General features: G+C 44.7%; 1 protein-coding gene across 4 annotated transcripts in view; it reads left to right on the forward strand.

Annotated features, from left to right (window-relative positions):
- Positions 1 to 27,750, forward strand: part of WDTC1 (WD and tetratricopeptide repeats 1) — a 77,983-nt gene that overhangs the window by 22,799 nt on the left and 27,434 nt on the right. For all 4 annotated transcript variants that reach the window (XM_056557390.1, XM_056557387.1, XM_056557389.1 and 1 more), the window contains exons 5-9: positions 8,257 to 8,368; positions 9,652 to 9,839; positions 14,391 to 14,573; positions 14,676 to 14,767; positions 25,425 to 25,540. In XM_056557390.1, the coding sequence (XP_056413365.1) occupies positions 8,257 to 8,368; positions 9,652 to 9,839; positions 14,391 to 14,573; positions 14,676 to 14,767; positions 25,425 to 25,540 (691 nt within the window). The remainder of the gene's footprint in view (positions 1 to 8,256; positions 8,369 to 9,651; positions 9,840 to 14,390; positions 14,574 to 14,675; positions 14,768 to 25,424; positions 25,541 to 27,750) is intronic.

The following is a 27,750-nucleotide window of genomic DNA, read 5'->3' on the forward strand; positions in this document are numbered from 1 at the left end:
GTAAATGAAACCGCACGGTCAATTTGGTCACTTTTTATACCATAAAAAAAGGAATAAAAAGAGATCAAAAAGTCAGATCAAAACAATATTGGTACAGATTAAATTGGTGTAGATTAAAACTTCAGACCACGGCGCAAAAGAATGAGCCCTCCTACTAACCTGTACGTGGAAAAATAAAAAAAGATAAAGGGGTCGCCGTCGCTTTTTGGGTAAAATGACTGATGTCATTACAAAGTAGAATTGGTGGTGCAAAAAATAAGCTCTCATATGAATTTTTAGGTGCTTTTTAAAAGGTAAGGAGGACAAAACAAAAGTGCAAAAAACAGAAAAATGCTTGGTCCTTAAGAGGTTAAATGTAGCACGGACATAAGGGAGCAAGGGAAGAATATTAGATTGTAAATCTAAGAGGGGTCCTTATTGACTTAGATGCCTAGATATTTGAAGGACTGGACAACCGGCAGGCCACATACCACTGAAGGCCAGTCCCCCTCCAGCAGAGGCATGAATGCAGATTTCATCCATTTGATGCAGAGGCCCGAGAAAACTCCGAACCAGTCCATCAAGCGGATAACATAAGGCAGAACAATCCTGGGCCTAGACAAGAACAGAACCATGTTGTCGACATATAAGCCTATACCTTCATCACCCCCTCCAAAACTCATGCCCTCATAAATCCTAATCCTGTCGGATAAGGAGCGCCTGGGGCTCCCCCGCCACCATAAACAAGAACGGCGACAGTGGGCACCCCTTTCGCGTCCCCCTCCCCAGAGAGTACGGTGGGGCTGTATACAAAAATACAAAAACAGAGCTTCCTATTGGGCAGTATGTTTGTACTAGGTGGAAGAAATAGGTGGATATGAATGATGATCTCACCTTGCAAGGTTGTGTTGGCACACAACAACCTTGTGGACGTCTGGTAGATATGATCCCTTTGGATGTTGTTTGCGGTGCAGCCGTCCGGGTTGCTCGAGTTGTGTGGCAGCACACTCGATAAGCTGGTTTGCGGGGTCTGGAAAAAAAGGTTCCCGGTATGTTCGGCGCCAAACGTAGATGGAATAAAGATGTGGTGAGTCTCAGTTATTTAAAAGTGTTCTTTATTGCCGTATCAGACGCGTTTCGAGGTCTTGAACCTCTTTATCAATGATTATGGCAATAATGCCATACCGCCATACCGTACTGCAATACTGGTTTGGCCCCTTCCAATAATGCCATACCGCAATACTGGTTTGGCCCCTTCCCCTTGGGAATGAATGAATTATCAGCCCAGCACTGCCCTTCCCACATCAGGGAACTAATCATATGTGACCCGCGAGCGCTGTTCTGCTCCCCCCCAATTAATTATCAGCGCTGCGCTGTCCCCATTGAGGAACTAATCACATGTCACCCGCAAGCGCTGCCCTCCTCGTCCTCCTGTTTTTTGCGGCCGCCGGCGCTGACACTTTATAGCTGTATCCCTATGCCCCGGCTGCAGAAGGTAAACAAAATAAAGTTTAACTCGCCTTCCCTGTCGGTCTGGACCAGCTTCCTAGGGAATGGAACGTCGGACAGCCGTCAGCCTATCACCGGTCGCAGCTATGTTTCGCCTCGGCCGGTGATAGGTTGAGCGCACTGTCATGTAAGAAGCTGGCTTCTTATATGACAGTGGGCTCAGCCTATCACCGGCCGAGGTGGAACATCGCTGTGGCCGGTGATAGGCTGACGGCTGTCCGACGCTCACGTCCCCAGGAAGAGCGTAAGGCCAACGTAGGAACAAGCGTTAAACTTTATTTTTGTTTACCTTTTGCAGCCCGGGCATAGGGATACAGCGTGTTGGCGCCGGCGGCCGCAACAAACAGGAGGACGAGGAGGGCAGCGCTTGCGGGTGACGTGAGTAGTACCCCGATGGGGACAGCGCATTACTGGGCTAATCACGGTAAATACCGTTATATACCATGGAACCGCCATAAGTTACAAAAATACCGTGATACACCTATTTGGTCATACCGCCCAGCCCTAAAACAAAGATATCCCCTCAAATAGGCCTTTTAAGGTTTCCCACACGAGGTAAAGGGGTATCAACCACGTTAGCCTGCAAAAATACCTGTAACTGATCAGGGATCCTATCTGAAGGGCCAATAGGTCTTACCAGAAGGGGTGTATCTTCCAACGGGAGAGGCCAGGAGCCAGACCCATAGACAATGTCAGTAGTAGCCGGGAGTGATCGGAAACATGAGGGGCATAGGTGACATGATAGACTGAAGAGAGCCTCAGCATTGCATAGGCCTAAATCTATACGAGAGAGGGCGTTTCGTCCCTGGGTATAACAGGAATATACACAGAGAGGGGGTATACGGGTCCTAAATATATCGATCCAGCCCAGCTGTGTGCACAAGTCAAATCGAGGGGTACACCCCTAGGGCTAAGTCTATCCAATACAGGGTCTATCAGTAAGTTGAAATCACCAAGACAAATAGTCTTAGCATTTGGGTAATCAGCCGCCAAGACAACTGCCATATGTATGATGTCCAGGGAAGCAGGAGGAGGCACATACAGAAAGAGTGAAACATTATGTAAAACATTAGACATTATGTATATAAGCATGTATAAATAGAAATCTACCATGAGGGTCCCTATGAGTAGCCATGGGCTCCCACTAGGGATGATACAATTTTTTAAGACCGAGTAAGCCCCTCCCCCCCCCCTCCCCCTTGTGGATAGCCGGCTGGCCGTTGTCGCCGCTCTGCAGCCCCATACTCATCACTGCCGCTGCCCCGTTCTGCCGTCCGCATCATGCGTCTTATGGAGGAGCATGTGACATACACGTCACTCTGCTTCCTCTGTAACGTTACGCTGGGTGGAGGGACCTGTGTGTCACATGCTCCTCCATAAGATACTATAATGTGGATGGCAGAAGGGGGCAGCGGTAGGGATACGGGCCAACGGAGCAGAGCACTCTACCAGGTATCGGGGACATTAGACGAGTCCCCGATACCATGCAAATACCTGGTACTAGCATTGGTATCTGGACATCCTTAGCTCCCACCTAAGTGACGAACCCAAGTGTCATGGCGAACCTGCCATGACACATAAGATCAGGCTACACGAGTACATAACCTAGATAAGGTCAGAATGAAACAGAGAAAAGGACCAAGTACAGGGAGATAGGGGGAAGCAAACAATGGAGACACAGAAAATGCTAGATGCGGGGAGAGGAGCAGTGATGCAGCAGAAGGGACTAGGGGATCCAAGAGAGCAAGAAAGAGGGGGGGAAAAAAAGGGGTGGGGAGGGGGTGTTGGAGAGGAAGGAGAAAAAAAAAAGAGGGAAGGGGGGGGGGGGGGGGGGAGAGAAGAGGAGTACAAAGGAGGAGGAAGCAGTATCCAGTAGTACAAGGCGGGCACCAGAGCACCTAAAAAAAAAAAAAATCAGTTGGGACAAGATCCGTGGACTGAACAGGATCGTGTCATTGTTCCCAGTCAGTAGGAGATCAAGGGGGCCATAAACAAATGGAACATTTGAGGACAGGCAGTCCATAGCATTCCACAGCACCATGAGGGGGGAAGGAAAGGGTGCAGAAAGGACATCGCCTGCGGGAACAGGGGGTACAGGGCCTTGGGATTAGAGGGGGGAAGAGAGCACATCCAACATTCAAGGAGAAGGGCCTTTGGGGGGGGGGGGGGGGCAGAAGGGCAGTGGTGGGACTCGGGGAGAAGGTGAGGGGGATGAGTCAGTGCTGGGGACATAGGAATGATCAGAGCAGTCTCAGCAGCCAAGGCACTCACAGTTAACAGGTCCACAGCATCTCAAAAACTGCATCTCGGAACAGGGCATATAGAACAGTATGCAGCCAATGTAGATCCTCTGATATCAGGTAGAAGCCATGGCAGGGGTCAGTCACCTCTCCGGAGGCACCACATCCCTGTCATTGCAATTCAGTAGCCGGGCAAGGAATGGTCTCGGCGGGCCTCCGGGGATAGGGGGCCGGGCGGGCACCCTGTGGGCCCTATCCACTGCAAATGCTGATTAGATGGGGGCGTCAGGGAAAAGCTCTTTGAGCCATCGCTCCTTGAAAGCACTGGGGTTCTGGCCCTCGGCCCTCTCCGGAAGGCCGATCACCCTTAGGTTATTTCAGCGCAGCCGGTTCTCGAGGTCGTCGTTCTTCTGTTTAGGCATCTCCACCTGGGATCTAAGGGCGGTCAGAGATTCAGGCACTGGGCTCACTGTGTCTTCAACCGCTGAGATGCGCCTCTCATTTTCAGAGACCCGGTTGGTCCCTCAGCATCTGGAGATCATGATGCAGCAGGCCGACATCCACTCTAAGTTCCTCCAGCTTTCCCATGAGGTATTGGAAGCCTGTATAGCCGATAGAAGTAGTTTGCTCACTTCCGTAAGCGTAAGCTCCTCCGGCTTCTCAGTTCCCCCGACCGGGGAGTTCAGCTGGGGTGCATGAGCAGGAGAGGAGCTCACCACATGATAGCTGCTGCAGCGCTCGTCTCCTACTCATGTGCCCCAGCCGTTCTCCCCGGCCGGAAGATCTGAGGAGCCAGAAGAGAGCCGGCACCATTCTGTTTGTCGGCCCGTGCAAACTCCTTGGAGCTTTTCTGCAGCTGATTTATCCGAATTCCAGGCTGTGTCCAGTTTAGGGCCCATCTTCCCTGTCTTGACCCTGTTTCTGGTAGTCCGGTAAGCCAGGATTTGCGATCAGGATGTTAAATTAGCAGGTTCGGATCGGGAGCACTCACAGCATGCGTCCGCTCATACCAAGCGCCAGACCACACCCCCGAGTACATGTATTTCTATCAACTTGGCATCTTTTTACTCATATTGGGGTTATTTTTCAGTTTAGGGCTCAGTGGTACTTTTCCAGCATGCTGAGACTATGGCGTTTTTACTGGCAAAAATGCTATAGTCTCAGCATCTACGGTGGTAAGTAGTGATGCATAGCATCTCTACTTACATCTGGTGGTTGTACAGTATACAGTGTTGTATAGTGCAGTGCTGTATACTGTCGCTGCTTGTAGCAGGATTAAACTGTCTGCAGCGATACAGCCGTGGGTACAGCTCTGTCTTGACAGCAGTTATTCCTTGTATATCTCCTGTCCAGCAATAATATACAGTAAACCAAAGATCTGTACCAAAGGCTGTCTGGGAATGCTGAGTTGTAGTTTTGCAACAGCTGAAGGCTCCTTGTTTGAGAAACCTTGCCATAAAATGTCTGTTCACATTATGCATTTTAACAAGCCTTTTTTAACAGGTTAATGATGTGTATATACACGTCCATGGTTCTCGTGGGTGCTGCCCAGTGGTCCCACGAGATCGCGGTAGGGACTCTGCTCTAACACACAGCCGGGACCCTGCCGCACTGCCAGGATGGAAGTAAACTTCGGTCCCGGCAGTTTAACCCTTACAGCCGCGGTCGGAAGCGACCAAGAGCTGTAAGGAGTTTTGACAAAGGGAGGGGGCTCCCTCTGTCTCTCTCCTGTAGCACAATGCAACGGTCGCGGGGTGCTGCTAGTTACCTGGGCAGCCGGGGGTCTTTACAAGGAAGCACGTCCTGATATGCTGCAGGCACGTCCTGATATGCTGCCTGCCAGTGTAAAACTGGCAGGGAACATATAACTGCAATGCTTTGGAATACGAAGTATTCCAAAGCATAAAAAAGTGTACAGAAATAATATAAAATAAATCAAAGTAAAAAAAAGTGTTAAAAAAAATGTAAATAAGTGTAAAAAAATAAAATAAAAAATAAAAATACATTTATTAAATAAATATAATGAAAACTAAAAATGCATATTGTGTAGTATCACTCAGCGCACATCCACAGAATATTACATGCTGTGGATGCCAGCCAGCAATCACAATAGTAAGCTCCCTGCTGCGGCTGGGTAGCTTTGTGTGTCCACTCATGAGCGGACACACTGAGCTACCGAGCCGCAGCAGTGATCTCGCCCTTGTGACTGCCGGGGGCATCCGCGGTGTGAAATATGCTGCGGATGCGCTCCAGGCGGTCAGGCAACCAGATATGGCCTAAATAGCGGTACTGCCCAGCCCGGGACAAACGGTGATAAAATATGGGGCGCATTTTCTTCATTTCAAAAGCGACTTACCAAGATGATGTCCCAAAAATAAAGAATTTGTGGAAATAAAAGCTAATTGCTATTTTTTTCCACTGACTTTGAAATAATTCTAGCCACACAATAAGAGCTCAACGTACTCGCTTTTGCCCTAGGTGAATACTTTAGAGGGCGTAGTTTTGAAAATGGGGTCACTTAGTATTATTCTGACAGCTGGGATGCTTTGCAAGAGGAAGTGCGGCCTATAATTTGTATAATGATATCCTGAAAGCCAAATGGTGCTCCTCTCCTTTTGGGTCCCAACATGCAACCAAATATGGCCTAAGCGGGGTATTACCGAACACGGGATGAACAGCGTTATAAAATATGGGACGCATTTTCTACTTTTCAGATGTAATGTACAAAAATATGTCCCACAAATTATGCATTTGTGAAAAAAAAATAATAATTTAATTTTTCCACTGACTTTGTATCCATTCCAGCCACACAAAAAGGACTCGAAGTACTCACTTTTGGTCTAGGTGAATACTTTAGGGGGTGCAGTTTCCAAAATGTGGTCACTTGTGGGGGTTCTGTATGGTTCTGGCAGCTAAAACCCTTTGTAGACATGAAGTGCGGCCTAAAATCCATTCGGCCTAAAATGATGCCCTGAAAGCCAAATGGTGTGCCTCTCCTTCTGGGTCCTACCACACGGCCAAGGAATCAAATATGACCTAAGCCGGGGTATTTCCAAACACAGTCCGGACAGCTCAATAAAATATAGGGTGCATTTCTTTCAATATCAGCGATGTACAAAAAATATGTCCCACAAATGATGCATTTGTGGAGGAAAAGCTAATTTCGAATTTTTAACACTGACTTAGTGATAGTTCCTGCCAAAAAACGATGGTGTTAAAATATTGACTACCCATTAGCGAATACCTTGAGGCTCTGGAAAGTTAAACAGATTTGTAAATTACTTCTATTAAAAAATCTTAATCCTTCCAATAGTTATTAGCTTCTGAAGTTTTCTGTCTAACTGCTCAATGATGATGTCACGTCCTGGGAGCTGTGCATGATGGGAGAATATCCCCATAGGAACTGCACAGCTCCCGGGACATGAGTCATCAGAGAGCAGTTAGACAGAAAACAACAACTCAACTTCAGAAGCTAATAACTGTTGGAAGGATTAAGATTTTTAATAGAAGTAATTTACAAATCTGTTTAACTTTCCAGAGCCAGTTGATATATTAAAAAAAAAGTTTTGGCCTGGAATACCCCTTTAAATTGTTAGGCTTCTAATCGATTTAAAATGTTAATCAAAAACAAAAGAAATGTTTTCAAAATAAAGTAGACATCTGAAAGTATAAGTTTCATAAACTATTTGGTCAGAAAGTATAAATATATGCAACCTATTAGTTTTATTTCATGATTTTTTGCATTGTAAAAAAAAATAAATAAATAAATAAATAAATACAAATGATATCGGCTTACTTGTACTATGTACATGAAGGACAACTTGTGACAAAAAAACTATTTCAGAATTATCGTGGCAAACCAGAGTTATTCTCTAATAAAGTCAGAAATCCCCGATTTGAAAAACAGGCCTGGTCTTTCAGGGGCGTACAGGTTTATTTGCATTGGTCCTTAAGTTGTTAAACAAAAAGACATACTAAAACACACAATATAAACAGAACCTTACTTCCTAACCCTCATTCCGGTCTTATCTGCCCACAGTGTGCATTATACAGCCATGTATATAGATGACCTAGCACTGTAACCCTTTCCTTGCTGGGCCCATGCATATCACTCAGCCTAGTAAGGTTTTACAGTAAATCAGTGATCTATACAGATTGCTGCGTTAAGTTATCCCTATCTACAGTGGCCCATACTATCCTAGCCTTTGCATTAATGTAAGGCTGGGGTCACATATCAGGTATATTTGGGTTATTTTTAAAAAATTTTTTATCTATCCATCACAAACTAACCACAACAGATGTCAAAAGCTTATCATTGTCATTTTCTCCCTTTTTATACTAATGAAACAGTTGCTGTAAGGTTTTTTAAATGTTTTAAATTTTTTTTTTATTTTTTTTACAGTTTTTAACTAGCTCCGAAATCACTTGCAAATTTGATAAAAAAAAGTTTTGTAACATTTATGAAAACAAAAGGTATGAATTACTGAACGTGAAGTGTGATATGCCCTTTTTCTTTATCTCTTTCCAGCTTGCTGGCCTCTGGCTCAGATGATCAGCACATGATGCTGTGGGATCCTTTTTGCCACAAGAAATTGTTGTCTATGCACACAGGTCACACTGCCAACATTTTTTCTGTTAAGGTGAGAGGCATGCATAACATTCTCAGTAACAAGTTTCTATCTAGGTGTATCTAATCCTATTTTGTTACCAGTAGTTCTTTGTAGGAATTCAGGTTAAAGGGGTTGTCCGGGAAAACGCAAAGGTTGTATAACAATAATAAACATACTGGGGTTGATTTGATAAAAATCTGTGTAGCGCTGGCCCATAAGTTACTCGGGGTCCTTAAACAGTGCGGGGCATCGGTAACAGAGATGCGTGCCACACAAAGGCACGTCTGTTACCAGGAAGGAAGATGTCAGTGACATCACAAAGCCCCACCGAAGAGGAGCACGGTGGAGTTTGTGCCTCTTTGCACCATTTCAGGCTGCCACACAGTGCCGCTTGTGAGTAAGGGGATGCCAAGCCTTTCACAAATATTTGTTGTAAAATTATTGGTTTTGGTACTACATGATTTATAGGTTTGGATCAGCTCCAGAGCCTTAGGGTGTATCAGGGCATGTCGAGTGTTGTATTTAGTAACTGCAACACCCAGCATGCCCTGGTACAGCCTATGGCTCTGCAGCTGACCAAAACTACAACTTTCACATGTTTCACTATATAATAATACAGCATAGATTATGGTGCAGCATGCTGGGGGTTGTAGCTTTGGGTCACCTGCAGAGCGATAGGCTCAATCAGGGCATATTGGGCACTGTAGTTAGTAACTGCAGCTCCCAGCCTTCCCTTTTTTTGTCTGGAATACTTGATGTGGCCCAGCCTCTACCTCCAGTGGCCTGCAGATCATTTTAGTTGAGTTTAGTTACCCATACCAACCAGATTGTTTGTTTGTTTGTTTGTTTGTTTGTTTGTTTGTTTCTTTTATTTCTCATAGTCCTTTCTAAAAAATTTTAAAGAAGCTGATGGGCAACTGCACCACTCTTCCTCTACATAGGTTTTGATAAGTCTCCCTCACCATATTTGCCTACTCCGAGCTGGCGCTCCCTTTCCTTTGCTGGTCTGTGCTTCTTCTAGGTTACTGTCACATGACCTGCTTGCTCAGCCAATCTGTGGCCACTGCTGTGTCCCACCCCAGTCACTAGTTTTTCTCTGACAACCCCTTTAGTCTATTATTTCTTTGAGTATTAAACAGCATAGAACTGCAATAAAATGTACCTAAAAGAGCTAAATCATAAGAATGGACAGACAGTTTCTTTGTAGAAATGTTGTTGCCTAATGTATACTTCTCTATGACGCTCTGATAACACAGATTAAAGGAATATTGTTATTTATAATTTAAATATATCTTATTTTATTTCCCTATCAGTTCCTCCCACATAGTGGAGATCGTATCTTGATCACTGGAGCTGCAGATGCCAAGGTTCATGTCCATGACATTAACGCAAAGGAAACACTCCATGTCTTTTCAGAACATACCAACAGAGTGAAACGAGTTGCCACTGCCCCTATGTGGCCAAACACTTTCTGGAGTGCAGCAGAGGATGGCTTGATCCGGTGAGGAAACTCTGCTGAGAATGGAGGAATTTATTCTTTCATGGAGCACAACCATATTTAGTATACAGTGCTTCTGAAAAAAATCAAGTTTCCCCATCATTCTGTACTCTATACCCCATAATGACAAAGTGAATAGAGCTGGACGGTATGCCGAAAAATGTGTATCACAGTATTTTTGTAACTTATGGTGGTTCCACGGTATATAACGGTATTTCTCCCCCCCCCAAAATCATGTGACCCGCGAGTGCTGTTCTGCTTCTCCCCTACCCACCAATGAATTATCAGCCCAGCGCTGCGCTGTCCCCATCGGGGAACTAATCACATGTCACCCGCAAGCGCTGCCTCCTTAGTCCTCCTGTTTGTTGCGGGCTGCCGGCGCTGGAACTCTGTACTGTATGCTGTATCCCTATGCCGGGCTGCAAAAGATAAACAAAATAAACTTTAACTCACCTCCCGTTGGTCCGGTACCGGCCTCACCTTCTGCCTGGGTACGGGAACGTCGGAGAGCCGTCAGCCTATCACCGGCCGCAGCGATGTTCCGCCTCGGACGGTGATGGGTTTAGCGCACTGTCATGTAAAAAGCCGGCTTCTTACATGAGAGGGATACATCGTACAGTACAGAGTTCTAGCGCCAGCGGCCCGCAACAAACAGGAGGACGATGAAGGCAGTGCTTGTGGGTGACATGTGATTAGTTCCCTGATGGGGACAGCGCAGCTCTGGGCTGATAATTTAAGGGGGGGGGGGGGGTTGAAGCAGAACAGCGCTCGCGGGTCACATATGATTAGTTCCATGATGTGGGGACAGTGCAGCGCTGGGTTGATAATTCATATCGTGCAGGACAAAAATTTCGGTATTCGGTATGAACCAGTATACCGCTCAGCACTAAAAGTGAAAACTGAATTTTAGAAATCATTGCTAATTTATTGGGGGGGGGGGGGGATTTTGCATTAGCATAAGACTTCAGACCCTTTACTCAGTACCTAGTTGAAGAACCTTTACAGCCTCCAGTCTTATTGGGGAGGATGCTAAATTTTTTGGACACCTGGATTTGGAGATTTTTGCCATTCTTCTCTGCAGATCCTCTCCACCTCTGTAAGGTTGGATGGGGACCGTCAATGGACAGCCATTTGTAGGTTTCACCAGAGCTATTTGACTGGTTTTGAGCCAGGGCTCTGGTAGGACCACTCAAGGCCTCGCACATAGTTGTCCCTAAGCCACTCCCATACTGTCTCAGCTGTGTGCTTATGTTCATTGTCTTGTTGGAAGATGAATCTTAGTCCCAGTCTGAAATCCAGACTGAGTCAGGTTTTCTTTACAATATCGGAACAATTACAAGAACGGAAATAGTCTCTTTGGAGGGTAGAGATAGCTGGACCGTCAAATTCAAGCATAGAGAGGAGGTATACACCTAGGGAGGCCTCTCCTACAAACACTAGGTGCGAGCGCTTCCCTGTGACTGTGGACGCAGAGGACAATCTCTGAGGAAATGATCTGCACTGGTGCAGTAAAGGCAAAGATTCTCAACTTGTTGGTGGGTTCTTTCCTGCAGAGTCAGGCGAGACCGATCCACCTGCATAGCCTCCACAGCGGGAGGCAACGTAGAAGGTTGAGGTGGTTGCTGGAAGACGGGTGCCAGGCGAGGAAAGCGCCGAGGTCGTGCAGACTCCCTTTCTTGACGTAGTTCCTCACGTCATTCAGAGAAACAAATATCAATCCGAGATGCCAACTGTATGTTAATTCAGGGTAGTAGGCAATTCCCGGCCAGTAAGGACATCCTTGATATGGCTAGAAAGTCCTCTCTTAAAAGTGGTGCAAAGAGCTTCATTTTTCCAGGATAACTCCGATGCCAGGGTACGGAATCGGATGGCATACTCGCCCACAGAGGAGTTACCCGGAGAAAGACTCAGCAAAGCTTTCTCAGCAGAGTAAGCTCATGCAGGTTCTTCAAAGACTCCACGGAATTCTGACAGAAAAGCCTGGAGATTAGTAGTGAGTGGATCACTGCGATCCCATAGCGGGGTTTCCCAGGCCAGGGCCTTTTCAGTTAAGAGACTGAGTACAAAGGCCACCTTTGCTCGTTCCGTAGGGAACTGTTCCACCATACGTTATATGTGCATGGAGCACTGTGTCACGAAACCACAGCAAGACTTGGGATCCCCCTCATAATTCTCAGGGTGACTGCAGGAGCGAGAGGCAACACTGGAGCAGGAGGAGGCTGTGGCTGCTGTGGTTGTTGTTGAGCAGATAGCAACTGCTGCATCATGGCGGACAATTGGTTTAACTGTTGTGCCTGCTGGGCCAACTGCTGCGACAAAAAAAATTAGGTATGTAGAATGATTTTGCTGACCTACAAGGAGTCATATCATCTCCCAGCATCAAAAATGTAAAAAAAACTTTTTTTTAAAAAAAGTGTGAGGGGAGTGCTACTAAAGTATAACTTTTAATATGTTTAATTAAAATACACCACTATAGTGATTGTGAACCAACACCATATAAAATAGTTAATGCACAGGATCCACTCAAGGTTAAAACCCGTATGGTGGATTTACCAAATATTCAGAGCGCCACCAATCCGGTGGATTGACATATATATACACATATATAACGTTCTCTATGCGTTTCTGCCCTAATCTAGAGCGTCATCAGGAGAACTTCATACATACAGAAAGTCTCAACAATGTGGATTGTGTGAAATAAAGAGATAACAATAGCGTCACTCAGTATATTAACATAAGTCAATACATGTAGCACCCCGATAGGTGCCACTATGCGGGTGTATTTGATCACAGCGGATCCAGAAGGGATAACAGTCTGTAGTCCGACTCCCAGTACAGTCCGCTGATGTAACCGCCAATTACAGGATCCCGGTAGGTGCGCAAACCCGCAATGGCGGGGAGCCAGTATCAGTCCGACCAGCTTCTGTGCACTACCTCGACTGCTGCGACTGGAGAGCCACGATTGAGGCGAGGTCCGGATTATCGGGCAGCGGAACCCCAGTGGGATTCATGGCCAGATCTTGCTGTAACGCTCACGGTAGTAGTAGTAGTGCTGCTGGATGTGTATACTTCAACCTGTGCGGCAGATGACACTGACCGTATCGGGGAGCAGAGTCTAAGGTGCCGATGGTCTTCACCAGAGCCTGCCGCAAGGCAGGATAGGCTTGCTGCGGCAGGTGACGCCCAGGTTGCTACCCCTAATACGACTCGACCACACAGGTAACTGGGCAAGATGAGGTACAGAAGGATGAGGCACAGGCGTAGAGCAGAAGGTCAGGGCAGGCGGAAAAGGTGTGTAGTCGAATAACTTAGCTGAAGGGTCAAAATACAAGGGCAATGAAAACAGACAATAGGAACGCTTAATCTCAGGCTAGGGGCACTGAAGATCCTGCAGGGAGGTGGAGGAACTTATAACTGAGGCACAGGTGATTACTTAAAGGAGATGTTCGGCGCAGACTTTTTCTATTTCGTCCTGCCCGGGCTGCAAAAAAAGCGAAAAAAACTTTTACTTACCTCCATATGTTGCCCCGCAGCTCCACAACAGCCAGGCTGTCTGCTTCCTATTTCCTTTAGCCCAGTACGTCACACGGCGCTTCAGCCTATCACCAGCTGCAGCAATGTCCCGCCTCGGCCGGTGATAGGCTGAAGTGCCGTGTGACGTACCGGGCTAAAGGAAGTAGGAAGTAAACAGCCCGGCCGACCGATCAGCTGTTGTGGAGCTCCAGGGCAACATATGGAGGTAAGTAAAAGTTTGTTTTGTCTCTTTTTGTAGCCGGGCAGGATGGAATAGAAAAAGTCTGCACCGGACATCTCCTTTAATTATTGGGCTTACTGGCCCTTTAAATTTCTGAGCTTAGGGGACGGGGACACACACGCCAGAGCAGAGAGGCATAGGAGGAGGCAGAAGGACCTTGTGGTGAGTGACGGGCTGGGACTCACATGCGGGCGCGTCCCGTGATGCGAATCCCAGCCCCGCCGGCTGCAGCAGGAGACTGGGCCATAGTGGAGGCAGGCAAGAAGCGGGGAGGTGAGCGCTCACTGTCGGATCGCTGGACCAGAGCGCTCACCGTAACACAATCAAGGTGTGGAAATATCTCAGAGATGATCAAGAGAAATGGGAGGCTCCAGAGCTACATTTTATGTGTCATAATAAAGGGTCTGAATACTGTCAAAGTCAAATTTTAGTTTTTCATTTTTTATAAATTTGTAAAAAATTCTACATACCGTACTTATTATTGGGTATTGGGTGCATAATGGTGGGAGACGAGATATTTTTAAATTTTCTTTTAGTGCAATGCTGCAACATAACAAAACATGAAAAAAGTGTAAGGCTAGGTTCAGACTACGGAATCTCAGGGCAGAAAATTTCCGCCTGAAGAAAGAGCGGAATTTCTAAGCGGAATTTCCGTTCACAAATTCCGCTTCACAAATTCTGAAGTTTCACAAAGCGAAATTGCAGGCGGAAATTCCGTAGTCTGAACCTAGCCTAAGGGTCGAAAACGTTATGAATGTATTGTAACTAGGTGAATATATTTGTGCTTGCTTTTTCTTCAGGCAGTATGATATAAGGGAGAGTAGCACCCACTCTGATGTTTTGATTGATTTAACGGAGTACTGTGGTCAGCTGGTGGAGGCAAAATGTGTAAGCATTAGTCCCCGAGACAACAACTGCTTGGCAGTAGGAGCCAGTGGGCCTTTTGTGAGACTGTATGATATCCGCATGATCCACAGTCACAGGTAAGTGGTTACTGTTTGGGAATGGTAGTTTAAGGAGTATTATTTATAGCAGGTGTTGGTAGATTACCTTCACTATCGCCTAATACATGTTCTTCACTACAGAAAGAATCTCCAGCAGACACAAACTGGGCTTCACACCTTTTGCTCAAGACAAAAACCCATTCCTGAGGGAGCTGCACAGTATTATGTGGCGGGTAAGATTCCATCTCTGTGTTCCGACCTCTATATATATTTATATATATATTTATATATATATTTATATATATATTTATATATATATTCATATATATATATTTATATATATATTTATATATATATTTATATATATATATTTTTATATATATTTATATATATATATATTTTATATAAAACTCAACGTGTGTGTGTGTATGTTCCAGCATCACGTCCAAACGGCTAAAGATTATTAACATAAAACTTGGCACACATGTTACTTATATGTCAACAACAAACATAGGATAGGTGATTTAACCCTTACTCACCCCCATTTGCCAGGGGCGGGGTTTATGTTTAAAGTCCTATACAAGTCAATGGGAAATATCTTACTGCATAACTTCCAAATGGCTGGAGATATTTTGATAATACTTGGTCACATGTCACTGATATGTCCACTTAAAATATAGGATAGTTAATTTAACCCTTAACTACCCCCATTTGTGAGGGTCGGGGTTTTGTTTAAAGTCCCATGCAAATCAATGGGAAATGTATGTTCCCACATATCTTCCATACGGCTGGAGATATTTCAATACCTGGTACACATATTACGGGTCGGGATAGGAGGTCGACATAGGAGGATGGCATCAATGAAAAATAGCAAACATGGATCTTTGCAGGCGCATGGACAGCAGTGGATAGAACTTTTATCCACTGCTGTCCATGCGCCTGCAAAGATCCATGTTTGCTATTTTTCATTGATGCTATTTGGACCGGTGAACCAGGATAGACCGGAGGATCGTGGCTGCTGACAACCTAACCTGATTAATACGCTGTATGGTGTTGTGCCCTTAGCGCAACACATTGTGGTAAGTGTGACCTTTATTGCACTTATTCACTGTCTATAAACATATCACACTAGGGGCGCGTGTTCCCTCTTTTTTCCCTTTTGTCTTTGGACATAGGAGAACCGGGATGGCAGGACCGGGATGGGAGGACCGGGATGGGAGGTCTGGATAGGAGGTCGGGATATGACAACAATATATGAGGACGGGATATGAAGTCAAAAGCTTCCTCCTTTGTTTATTTTCCTCCCCAACAAGGATTAGGAAGGAAAAACCACGCAGCACCGGGTACTCAGCTAGTTGCTAAATAAAAGATATATCCAATTAGTCTCTTACAGCTCAATTTGGGGACAGTTGAAGACTTTAGAACTGTAATGGATCAAGCACTCCTTTTCTGAGTGGTGAAGGGCACTACAAAATTTGCCATAAATAATTTTTATTATGTTAGTTTGATGTTTTTCCTTAAAATACAGCCAGCCAAAACGAGTGACACTACAGTAAATGCGGCCAAAGCCGAAAAGGATAGATTAGTTTAATCTGCACAAATTGGTTCCTCTTTCAAAGTGCTTTGTTGCTCCAAAAAAGATAAGTCCTTGGAAACCTTAGACTGTCATCCTGATCTTTTCTTGACAACTTTAACCCCTTAAGGACGCAGGGCATACAGGTATGCCCTGACGTCCCTGTATCTAAGGACTCGGGGCGTACCTGTACGCCCTGGTCGCGTTTACCGGGTTTAAACCATTCTCGCCAGCGGAGAACGGGTTAAACCCGGAGGGTCCCGGTTGCTACGGGCAGCCAGGACCCACAGCTAATGCCGGGCACCGTCGATTGAGCCGATGCGCGGCATTAAACTTTCAGACGCCGCGATCAAAGTTGATCATGGCGTCTAAAACGAAAGTGTAACAATCCCGGCAGCTCAGCAGAGCTGATCGGGACAAAATTGCGATGTCCCAATAAGCTTACTGGACGACGAGAGGGTCCTCATCTGCCTCCCTGTCGTCTGATCGGCGATCCACTGCTCCATGCCTGCTCAGGCAGGAGCAGCAGAGCGCCGGTAACACTGATCAATGCTATGCTATGGTATAGCATTCATAAGTATATGCATTCAGAAGATTGCATGTTGTAGTCCCTTGTGGGGGCTAAAAAAAAAAAAAAAGTGTAAAAATTAAAGTTAAAGGTTTACTCCGGTGAAAAACTTTATCAACTGGTGCCAGAAAGTTTAACAGATTTGTAAATTACTTCTATTAAAAAAATCTTAATCCTTCCAATACTTATTAGCTGCTGAATACTACAGAGGAAATTTATTTTCTTTTTGGAACACAGTGCTCTCTGCTGACAGCATATGTCCAGAGCAGCATATGTTTGCTATGGGGATTTTCTTCTACTCTGAACAGTTCTTAAAATGGACAGATATGTCAGCGGAGAGCACTGTGCTCGTGATTCAGCAGAGAGCTCTGTTTTCCAAAAAAGAAAATAATTTCCTCTGTAGTATTCAGCAGCTAATAAGTACTGGAAGGATTAAGATTTTGTTAATAGAAGTAATTTACAAATCTGTTTAACTTTCTGGCACCAGTTGATTTAAAAAAAAAAAAGTTTTCCACCGGAGTACCCCTTTAATAAAAGTTAATTAATCCCTTCCCTATTAAAAGTTAAAATCACCCCCTTTTCCCATTGTTTAAATAAAATAATGTAATAAAGAATAAAAATAATCATATGTGGTATCACCACATGCATAAATGTCTGACCTAGAGATGAGCGAACTTACAGTAAATTCGATTCGTCACGAACTTCTCGGCTCAGCAGTTGATGACTTATCCTGCATAAATTAGTTCAGCTTTCCGGTGCTCTGGTGGGCTGGAAAAGGTGGTTACAGTCCTAGGAGACTCTTTCCTAGGAATGTATCCACCTTTTCCAGCCCACCGGAGCACCTGAATGCTGAACTAATTTACGCAGGAAAAGTTATCAACTGCCGAGCCGAGAAGTTCGTGATGAATGGAATTTACTGTAAGTTCGCTCATCTCTAGTCTGAACTATTAAAATATAAGGTTAGCTAAACCGCACGGTTGTACATGTAAAAAAAATACCAAAGTCCAAAATTATGCATTTTTGGTCACTGCATATACTATAAAAATATTAATAAAAAGCGATCAAAAAGTCCCATGAAAACAACAATGGTACCGATAAAAACTACAGACCACGGTGCAAAAAAAAAATGAGCCCTCATATAGCCCTGTATGCGGAAAAATAAAGTTAGGGGTCAGGTGATGACGATCTTAAACATACTAATTTCGGTGCATGTAGTTATAATTTTTTTTTAAGTAGTAAAATAAATCTACATAAATTGGGTATCCTTGTAACCGTATGGACTTACAGAATAAAAATGAGGTGTCATTTTTACTGAAAAGTGCACCGCGTAGAAACAGAAGCCCCAAATTTTTAATTTTTTTTGTTTTGCCGCAGATTGTTATAAAATAAGTACCAAAGTACAATTGTTGACACAAAAAACAAGCCCTTATATGCATATGTAGGTGCAAAATTGAACGTGTTATGATTTTTAGAAGGTGAGGAGAAAAAAACAAAAGTGCAAAAACTTAAATAGTTTTGAGTCCTTAAGGTGAAAATGGTCTGAGTCCTTAAAGGGTTAAAAGCTGACCTAATGTATGTAGACCAAACTAATCGATAGTCGGCAGTAGAGATGAGCGAACTTACAGTAAATTCGATTCGTCACGAACTTCTCGGCTCGGCAGTTGATGAATTTTCCTGCATAAATGAGTTCAGCTTTCAGGTGCTCCGGTGGGCTGGAAAAGGTGGATACAGTCCTAGGAAAGAGTCTCATAGGACTGTATCCACCTTTTCCAGCCCATGGGAGCACCTGAAAGCTGAACTAATTTATGCAGGATAAGTCATCAACTGCCGAGCCGAGAAGTTCGTGATGAATCGAATTTACTGTAAGTTTGCTCATCTCTAGTCGGCAGTTTCAGTTTTTGATGCATTTACTATAGTTTAAGCTCATCTCTCAGGGATGTGGAAATCCTATAGCCCGACGCCCGGGACAAGTAGTTTTGGGTGCCGGGCAGGTGAATTGTTTATAGATTTAGCCCTGTATCGGGCAGGGACAGACCGACTTCCCCCTTATTTTCCTTTAATGTCGGTGTGAGGTGCAGGAGCCGATGGAAGTATACACCTCACACCAGCTCTCAGAGTGTATGGAGGGGGCGGCGGCCTCCAGCTGACTGCAGAGCCCCCTTATCTCCCCTCCCGGAGGATGGACGGAGCTCAGAAGACGCAGCAGGGTGAGAGAGAGGATGTAGACAGCTCCGTGCACAGCTCCATCCCCCGCACACAGCTCCGTGCACAGCTCCATCCCCCGCACACAGCTCCGTGCACAGCTCCATCCCCCGCACACAGCTCCGTGCACAGCTCCATCCCCCGCACACAGCTCCGTGCACAGCTCCATCCCCCGCACACAGCTCTATCCCTCCCCCTCCCCCTGCTCTGTCTCCACAGGACCTAATCCACCACGGGGCGGTTGCTTGTTTGCACGGGGAAAACACAGCGCAGGGGGGGAGGGGAGGACGGAAATCTCACCTCACACCGGCCGGGACTACAGCTCAGGTGAGGAGACCGAGAATACAGGTGGCGGCAGGAAGGGTGGTTGTATATGAATGGTGTGAGTGTATGTGTGATGTGTATGTAATGTTTGATGGGGGGGGGCAGCGGCAGGTGTATGTATGATGTGTGCATATGTATGGTGTATATCAGTGTTTCCCAACCAGGGTGCCTCCAGCTGTTGCAAAACTACAACTCCCAGCATGCCCTGGGCATGCTGGGAGTTGTAGTTTTGCAACAGCTGGAGGCACCCTGGTTGGGAAACACTGGTGGATATGTATGGTGTGAGTGTATGTGTGTATGATGTCTATGTGTGATGTGTATGTAATGTATGATGTGTGTATAATGTCTAAGTGTGATGTGTATGTAATGTATGATGTGGAGGGGGGCAGCGGCAGGTGTATGTATGATGTGTGCATATGTATGGTGTATATGTAGGGTGTGAGTGTATGTGTGTATGTAATGTATGATGTGGGGGGGCAGTGGCGGGGTGTGTGTGTGTGTGTGTGTGTGTATGATGTCTGTGTGATGTGTATGATGTCTAAGTGTGATGTGTGTATGTGATGTATGATGTGGGGTGGGCAGCGGCAGGTGTATGTATGATGTGTGCATATGTATGGTGTATATGTATGGTGTGAGTGTATGTGTATATGTGATGTATGATGTGGGGGGGCAGTGGCGGGGGGTGTGTGTGTATGTATATGGGGGCAGTGGCTGGTGCATGTATGATATGTGTATGCATGAATGTTTTGTATAGGAGCGGACTGTCACGTCGGGCATTAGGGCAGTTGTGCCATCTAATTTTATTTATTTTTAGTGGCACCCGCACTAAATTGCACCCCCAGAATCCCCCCCCCCTTCATACTCACCCGCCAACCAAGAGCCCCACGGATGCACACAAACACACCCGAACCAAAACTATAACTCCCAGCATGTTGGACCATAACCTAAACTGTAGAACTATAAAGTGTAACATGCTGGGAGTTGTAGTTTTGGTTCGGGTCAGCTGCAGAGCCATAGGCTGCATCAGGGCATGCTGGGTGTTGTAGTTACTAACTGTAATTCCCAGTATTCCTTGACACAGACTATGGCTCTGCAGCTGACACAAACCAAAACTACAACTCCCAGCATGTTACACAATAACCTTAACTGTACTATACAGTGCAACATGCTGCAACACCCACAGAACCATAGGCTGCATCAGGGCATGCTGGGAGTTGTAGTTATCTACAACTAGTTAACAAAATGCAACTTCCAGCATTTTCTGACACAAAATGCAGCACATAAACTGGAGAAGCAGAACACCACCCAGTAACACATAAGTTCCTATTGAGACTGAAAAATAGTGATTAAAACATTTTATAAAGTGCGTATACATGTGAATAAGCCCCTTTCCTAATAAAAGTTTCCAATTTTCTTTAAATAAAAATAATGTACAAAAATAAACATAAGTGATATAGCTGCATGTGGAAATGTCCAGACTATTAAAATATGATGTTAATTAAACCGTACGGTGAATGGTGTAAATGTAAATAAGTCCAGAATTGCTCATTTTTGGTCACTTCATATGAGAAATTTTTTATAAGGTGATCAAAAAGTTACATGTAGACTTATCTGGGCTTGTCTCGGGCGTAAGAGGATCTAGCTACAGCTCTCCAGCCGCTAATATCCTGGCATGCTGCGATCACCTATTAAACCATTAGATTACCGCTGTCAGCAGTGTCTAAAGGAATCTTATATCCATCCCTGGTGGTCTAGTGGGGGGGATCAGACTATTTTGGTTGAAATTATTTCATCAACCAGGACAAGTAGATTTTCTTGAGGGACAAGTAGATTGTGTTCCGCTTTAGTCCCTTGGACAAGTAGTTTTTTTTTAAATTTCCACACCCCTGTCTCTTGTAGCCACTTAAATAAAAATGGGTTTTCAACAAAAAGAAACTTTTCACTTTTTTCCCAGAATGTGATAATTGTTCTGGGACCTTCACTGATTAGAAACATGAGTCCTGTATCTACTATTTTCTATAAATGGATTAAAGAAAAATGAAGAGAGACTGCACATGTGCATTTTCTCTAAGAAAAATACTTAGAAATAGCTCTTTTTTCCCTTATTGTTGAGGGTATCTTTGGTCAAACTCATCACAGTTAAAATATATATTACATATTATAATATAAAGAATGTAAATGTTTCTCATGAGAAGAGTAACATTATTGTCCAGATCAGGCCTCTTTTGGTCTCCTCAATCTGTTATATATTTGTCACAGTCAAATTTTTTTGCCATTTGCTCTTATGTATGAACCTAGTCACTGTAGTTATGATTGACAGTTCTGGGGTTGTCTTGCGGGGTAAAATAAAAAAAGGGACAGACTGGGCTTAAAGGGGTTCTCCACTGCCCTGCCTTCCGGAGCTCCGCTCACAGTGTCCGGAAGTTTATTACTCCGAATGCTGTGTGCACGCCCCCTTCCCATAGACTTTCGTTGAGGGGGTGGGCATGCCCAGGCCTGGGGGGGTCTTTGGCCCAGGCCTGGGGGGCCTTGTACCCAGGCCTGGGGTCTCTGCTGTTATGTCCTGGGAAGAGGGGTTATCACTGCCGCTGCCATTGGGTGAGGGGTTAAGTTAACCCCTCACCCCATGGCAGCGGTAGCGTTAACCCCTCACCCCGCGTCAGCGATAACGCTGCCGCGGGGTGAGGGGTTAATGCTACGACTGCCATGGGGTGAGGGGTAAAGTTAACCCCTCACCCCATGGCAGCGGTAGCGTTAACCCCTCACCCCACGGCAACATTAACGCTGCCGCGGGGTGAGGGGTTAACGACTCCGCCACGTGAGTGAGCTACTAAGTCATACTCGCCAGCTCCTCACGTCTTCTCCTCACGGGCGGCGCTCCTCAAATGGCGGCGTAGATGCAGGCTGGCAACGTCACTGTCACATGACTGCGGTTTCGTCGATCTGCATCAAGAGGAGGACTCCGGCGCAACTGCACCCCGCACCACGGCGCCCCGCAGCCTGCACCGGTAAGTAAAATCATGGTGATGGCCCCGCAAAAAGTATCATATGTCGATACTTACTTCAACATACGATGGCCTCTGAAAGGCCATCGTATGTCGAAAAAAACATGTCGGGGCCATCATAACTCGAGGGCCGCTGTACTGCTTTAAAAAAAAAAAATATATAACCTGCTATAAAGATAATGGGGTACATTTATCATCGTTGCTTTGGTAAGCAGGTTCTGTAGGCATTTTAATTTTTTTTGCTTTAGTTTTGCTTATGTATGGCACATTTATCATACTATCACAGGGTGGGGGGTTGATGAATTTGGCTTAAATAAGCAAAAACCAATAAATCACTTTTGAATACCCTTATTTTTAGCACACTTAAGCAAAAAACAATAAATGACTCAAGAACACCAATTTGCAGCTTTGAAAAAAAAATGTGTGTGTGTATATATATATATATATATATATATATATATATATATATTAATTTTTGTTACTTTTTTCCCCCTAAATGTGCTAATTTTAAAATTTTTTTTTTTTACTTCTCATTACAGATCAGTGTATACTGTGGATTACTTTAGATTCGGAGGACTATGGTGACCAGTGCTTTTTTAGTTTAATGTTAATAAAATGGTTAACGAGGGCTTTTGGGGGAGTGTTTTTTTTGGAATGAAATTTTTTTTAAACGTGTTGTGTTTTTTAATTTTTTATTTACTTTACAGGCTTAGTAGTGGAATCCATCTTATAGAGGGAATCCATTACTAAGCCATGCTTAGTATTAGCCACAAAAACAGCTAGCGCTAACCCCCAATTATTACCCCGGTACCCACCGCCACAGGGGTGCCGGGAAGATCTAGTACCAACAGGTCCGGAGCATCAAAAATGGCGCTCCTGGGCCTAGGCGGTAATAGGCTGATGTTATTTAGGCTGGGGAGGGCCAGTAACAATGGTCCTCGGCCACCCTGGTAACGTCAGGCTGTTGCTGCTTGATTGGTATTTGGCTGAGAATAAAAATATGGGGACCTTTTTTATGCTTTTTTATTTTTTATTTTTTTTGCATAAATAATTAAATATAAAAAATAAAAACATTTTTATTTTCAGCCAAATACCAACCAAGCAGCAACAGCCTGATGTTACCAGGGTGGGCGAGGACCATTGTTACTTGCCATCCCCAGCCTAAATAGCGCCAGCCTGTTACCGCCTAGGCCCAGGAGCACCATTTTTGATGCTCCGGGCCTGTGGGTACCAGCTCTTCCCAGCACCCCTGTGGCGGTGGGTACATGGGTTATAATTGGGGGTTAGCGCTAGCTGTAATTGGGGCTAACGCTAAGCCCTGGCTTAGTAATTAATTCAATCTATAAGACGGCTTCCACTACTAAGCTTGTCAAGTAAATAAAATAAATAAATAAAAACTCAACAAGTTAAAAAAAAAAAAAAAAAAATATTCCCAAAAAACACTCCTCCACAAGCCCACGTTAACCATTTTATTAACATTTAAACAGAAAGAAGAAAAAAAAAAACTGATCATCGACTCAGTCCACCGAATCCGAAGTAGTCCACAGGATACGTGGATCTGAAATGAGAAAAAAAGAAAAATAGGTTAATACATTTTATTGTCACCCGCCCGCGTATCTCCCGTGCCTCACAACTACAACTCCCAGCATGCCCTTACAGCAAGAACATGCTGGGAGTTGTAGTCATGTGGTGCGGGAGATGTGCTGGGGGGTGACAAGCTTGTCACCTACCCCCCCCCCCCTGCTGCATGACTACAACTCCCAGAATTCCCTTACAGTAAGGGCACGCTGGGAGTTGTAATAGTGCGGCAGGGGGCAGGTGACAAGCTTACTGTAAGGAAACGCTGGGAGTTGTAGTCTTGCAAGCCAGGGAAGTGGGCAGTAATGCGCGCCACTCCCTGGCCAGCGGTGATCAGAAAATCACAGTAATTTCATATTTCCTGTCTGATCCCGTAACACTGGACCCCGCGAGAAATCTGAACTGACAGTAAACTCTGCTGTGCCGTAGCAAAGGGAGCCTGGGCTGACATAACACTGCAGCAGCCCGGGACTCCTGCAGACGGGCCGGGAGATGTGCAGGAGCCGTCCCTGCCATCCCTCAATCTGTACCACAGGGATGATGGATGGCAGGGACGCTCCTGCACATCTCCCAGCCCGTCTGCAGGAGTCCCGGGCGGCTGCAAAGTGATGCCACCCCGGGCTCCTTTTAACCTATAACAGAGCCGCAGAGTTTTAGTCCCTAATGTAAGATCAAATTTCCCGCCGGGTTCCGTGATTGGCTGCTCGGTCCCGGACAATCACTGCACCCAGCGGGGAATGTGAAATGACATTAGGGACTCTAAAAACTCAGTGGCGCCAAGGTATGTTAAAGGAGCCCGGACTGGCATCACTCTGCAGCTGCCCGGGCTCCATCTGATTCTATCCCTGCTACCCTCACTTAATGACGGGGCATTGATTTACATTCCCCCCTTGTCTCCTACCCACCTGCATCGCACATCTCCCGCCTGCTACAAGACTACAACTCCCAAGTTGATATATAGTTTTGTTATAAGAGTTCCAGTATAACTTATATTTTATTGATTTCATCTCTGCTCTTTCTATGTTTAGTAGTCAAGTGGGCGGTCTTAGTCCGTGATTGACAGCTATCTGTGTATGGGCAGTCATCCAGGGTGGGCAGTCAGTTACGGAGTAGGATCATTCACTTTTTACTAGAAATAGAAGGAGCAGAGATTTAATGATTTAATTAAAAGTTACACTGGAACTTTTCTAACAAAACTATATATTAATCTGCCTGTAATTTAGGTAGACCCGATGTTTGAGTCAGGAAGACTTGAGCCATTCATGGATTATGTTTTACCTGATGTTATATTTCCAAATGTTTCACTCATTATGGCAAATACAGGCTTTAGTGCCCAAAACATCTTGGATGCCATTTTTAGACATAAGGTGAGATTTATCAAAACCTGTGCGGAGGAAAAGCTGACTAGTTGGCCATAGCAACCAATCAGATCGCTTCTTTCATTTTTGAAAAGGCCACTGAAAAATAGAAGAAGCAATCTGATTGGCAACTGTGCAACTTTTCCTCTGCACAGATTTGAATAAATCTTCCCCATAGTGCCTTTTGTCCTCCCCTTTTTTTTTTTTACTTAGACTGTGGTGCAGTCTTTTGTAATTACAGATTAAACACATAGATTGGTTATCTGTGTTTATTTTCTACAGGCCACCTTCCAGTCAAACTGCCAGATTACAATAACAGATTGCGTGTTTTGGTGGCAACATACGTAGCTTTCAGTCCTGATGGCACTGAGCTGCTTGTCAACATGGGAGGGGAGCAGGTAAGTTTAGTAATAGAGATTCTTTTTTTTATATGGTGTACTGTGAGCACTGCATTGTAATAGGTGAATCCCACACCATGCTGTCTCCATTGATAAACATTGGTTGTCATATGGGTCATACTAAAGAACTTTAAACATTAAATTTGGCACTGTGAAAGCAGGTTTTTTGAAACGTCTGTTTGATCTGTGCTGGTCTCATGTAAGTGTTCTAATTGTGGAATGCACTCATGTGAGAGAATATAGCACACTTCTTTTGGAGCATAGAGTGCTCTCTTGCTGGCTTAGACAGTGTACTTGTTGCAGAAAAACCTTACTCTGACAAGAAGATGAACTTTAAAAAACTTATTTGACATGTAAAAAAAGTAATTCTTTTATTTGTCAATAAATAAGGAAGCTTTCTTCTGTATGCAGTACATGCTTACAGTGGCAGTGCCAGCAAGAGAGCACACTATAATCCAAAGAGGAGGGCTATAATCTCCCAAACGAGTATATGTGGAGTGAATGGCAAAAAGGAGGGAATTGGGTGGAGCGCTTCTGCTGGAAATGACACGACTCGGAACGCTACGATAGCACAGGACGATGTTTATTAAAATATTTTGGACAACGCGTTTCGGCGCAGGCACGCACCTTCCTCAGGTCCACAGAGCAATCAAGTTGGTGCATCCTGGGGTGTGTGGCTGTGCTGTTGGTGGCACCAACTTGATTGCTCTGTGGACCTGAGGAAGGCGCGTGCCTGCGCCGAAACGCGTTGTCCAATTTTTTTTTTAATAAACATCGCCCTGTGCTATCGTGGCATTCCAAGTCCCGTCATTTCCAGCAGAAGCGCTCCACCCAATTCCCTCCTTTTTCCCATTCACTCCACTTCTACTTTTCCGTACCCCTGTGGATACGGAAATTGGGAAAGTGAGCTGCATATTGCACTTATCCTAACCACTGCGCTACCGTCACGGGGTCTCGTTTGTTCCGTGGGATCAGTCCAGCGGATCAGGTGGGACACCCAACACAAGACGGTGGGTTTCATTTGCTTTTTCCTAAACAGCACTCCAGACAGTGCCCCTTTTTTTCACTGTTTCTTTGCAAAACGAGTATATGATGATACATAAATCAGAGTGGCAGCAGACACTACATGCTATTATAAGTGTTTTTCCTTCTCAGCACAACCTCCTCAGGTTATTGAATTGCCTGTAGTTAAGAGTCTGTAATACCTTTACCAATCAGTACTGCTCTTGAAACGTTTCCCATCTTTATTTTATTTTTATTTTTTTGAGCATCATGTATCTTTAGTGTCCCTATCATTTAAAAAAACTTGTATCTAAAGTTCATGGCATATAAAAACCACTTCTGAGTACAAAAAGAGCCTTTGGAAGAGTCAATCATCCGCCTGTGGCATCATTTGATAGGTTTGTTTGGTTGACCGAAATGGTGTAAAGCTTGCCCAACATTGGACTGATAGATGAATCGAAGTGTATATTCCCAGATTTCCAATCTATATGAAGTCTGTCTGGTTTTCCCATAGACATCCCATCTCCTGTTTCATATTACATAGTTTGAGGTTGACAGAAAATACAAGAGTCCATGAAGTTCAACCTAAAACCCTATTGTGTTGATCCAGAAAACGGCAAAAACCACTTCTTTTTTGTCTTGTCCACTTTTTTGTCTTGACCACTTCTTTTTTGTCTTGTCCACAGTGCTCTCTGCTGACACCTGATGCCCATAGCACTGTGGTCAGACTGGAAATAACTTCACAAATTTCACTGAAGTATATCTGTAGTATACAGCAGCTGATAAGTACTAGAAGGGTTGAGATTTTTTAATAGAAGTAATTTACAAATCTGTTTCACTTTATGGCACAAGGTAATTTGAAATGTTTTTTCCACCGGAGTTCCCCTTTAACAAGTTCTGGTTAAATGAAAGCTGAGCTGTGATTAGTTGCTATGGGCAAACCAGACAGGTTCTGTCCTGAAACAGATTGGCAATAGTTCAATAGCAAACAGAATGGGTCCGTCTTTGTGGGTTTGACTTTGGGTAAAGATTCTTTATTTCCAGTGAAGGGTAACATTAGTGCTACGAAATAAAACAGTTTGGGAAAGGCGTGCACAAATAAAGATGTATTTGGACATGGTTTGGTGTGTTGGAACATAATGCCCTGGACTGGGCCCTGACATAAACTCCACTGACCTCCTGTAAGAAAATATGTAATGCCAACTAAG

This window comes from Hyla sarda, chromosome 2 (assembly GCF_029499605.1).
Source record: "Hyla sarda isolate aHylSar1 chromosome 2, aHylSar1.hap1, whole genome shotgun sequence".
NCBI classification, from domain to species: Eukaryota; Metazoa; Chordata; class Amphibia; order Anura; family Hylidae; genus Hyla; species Hyla sarda.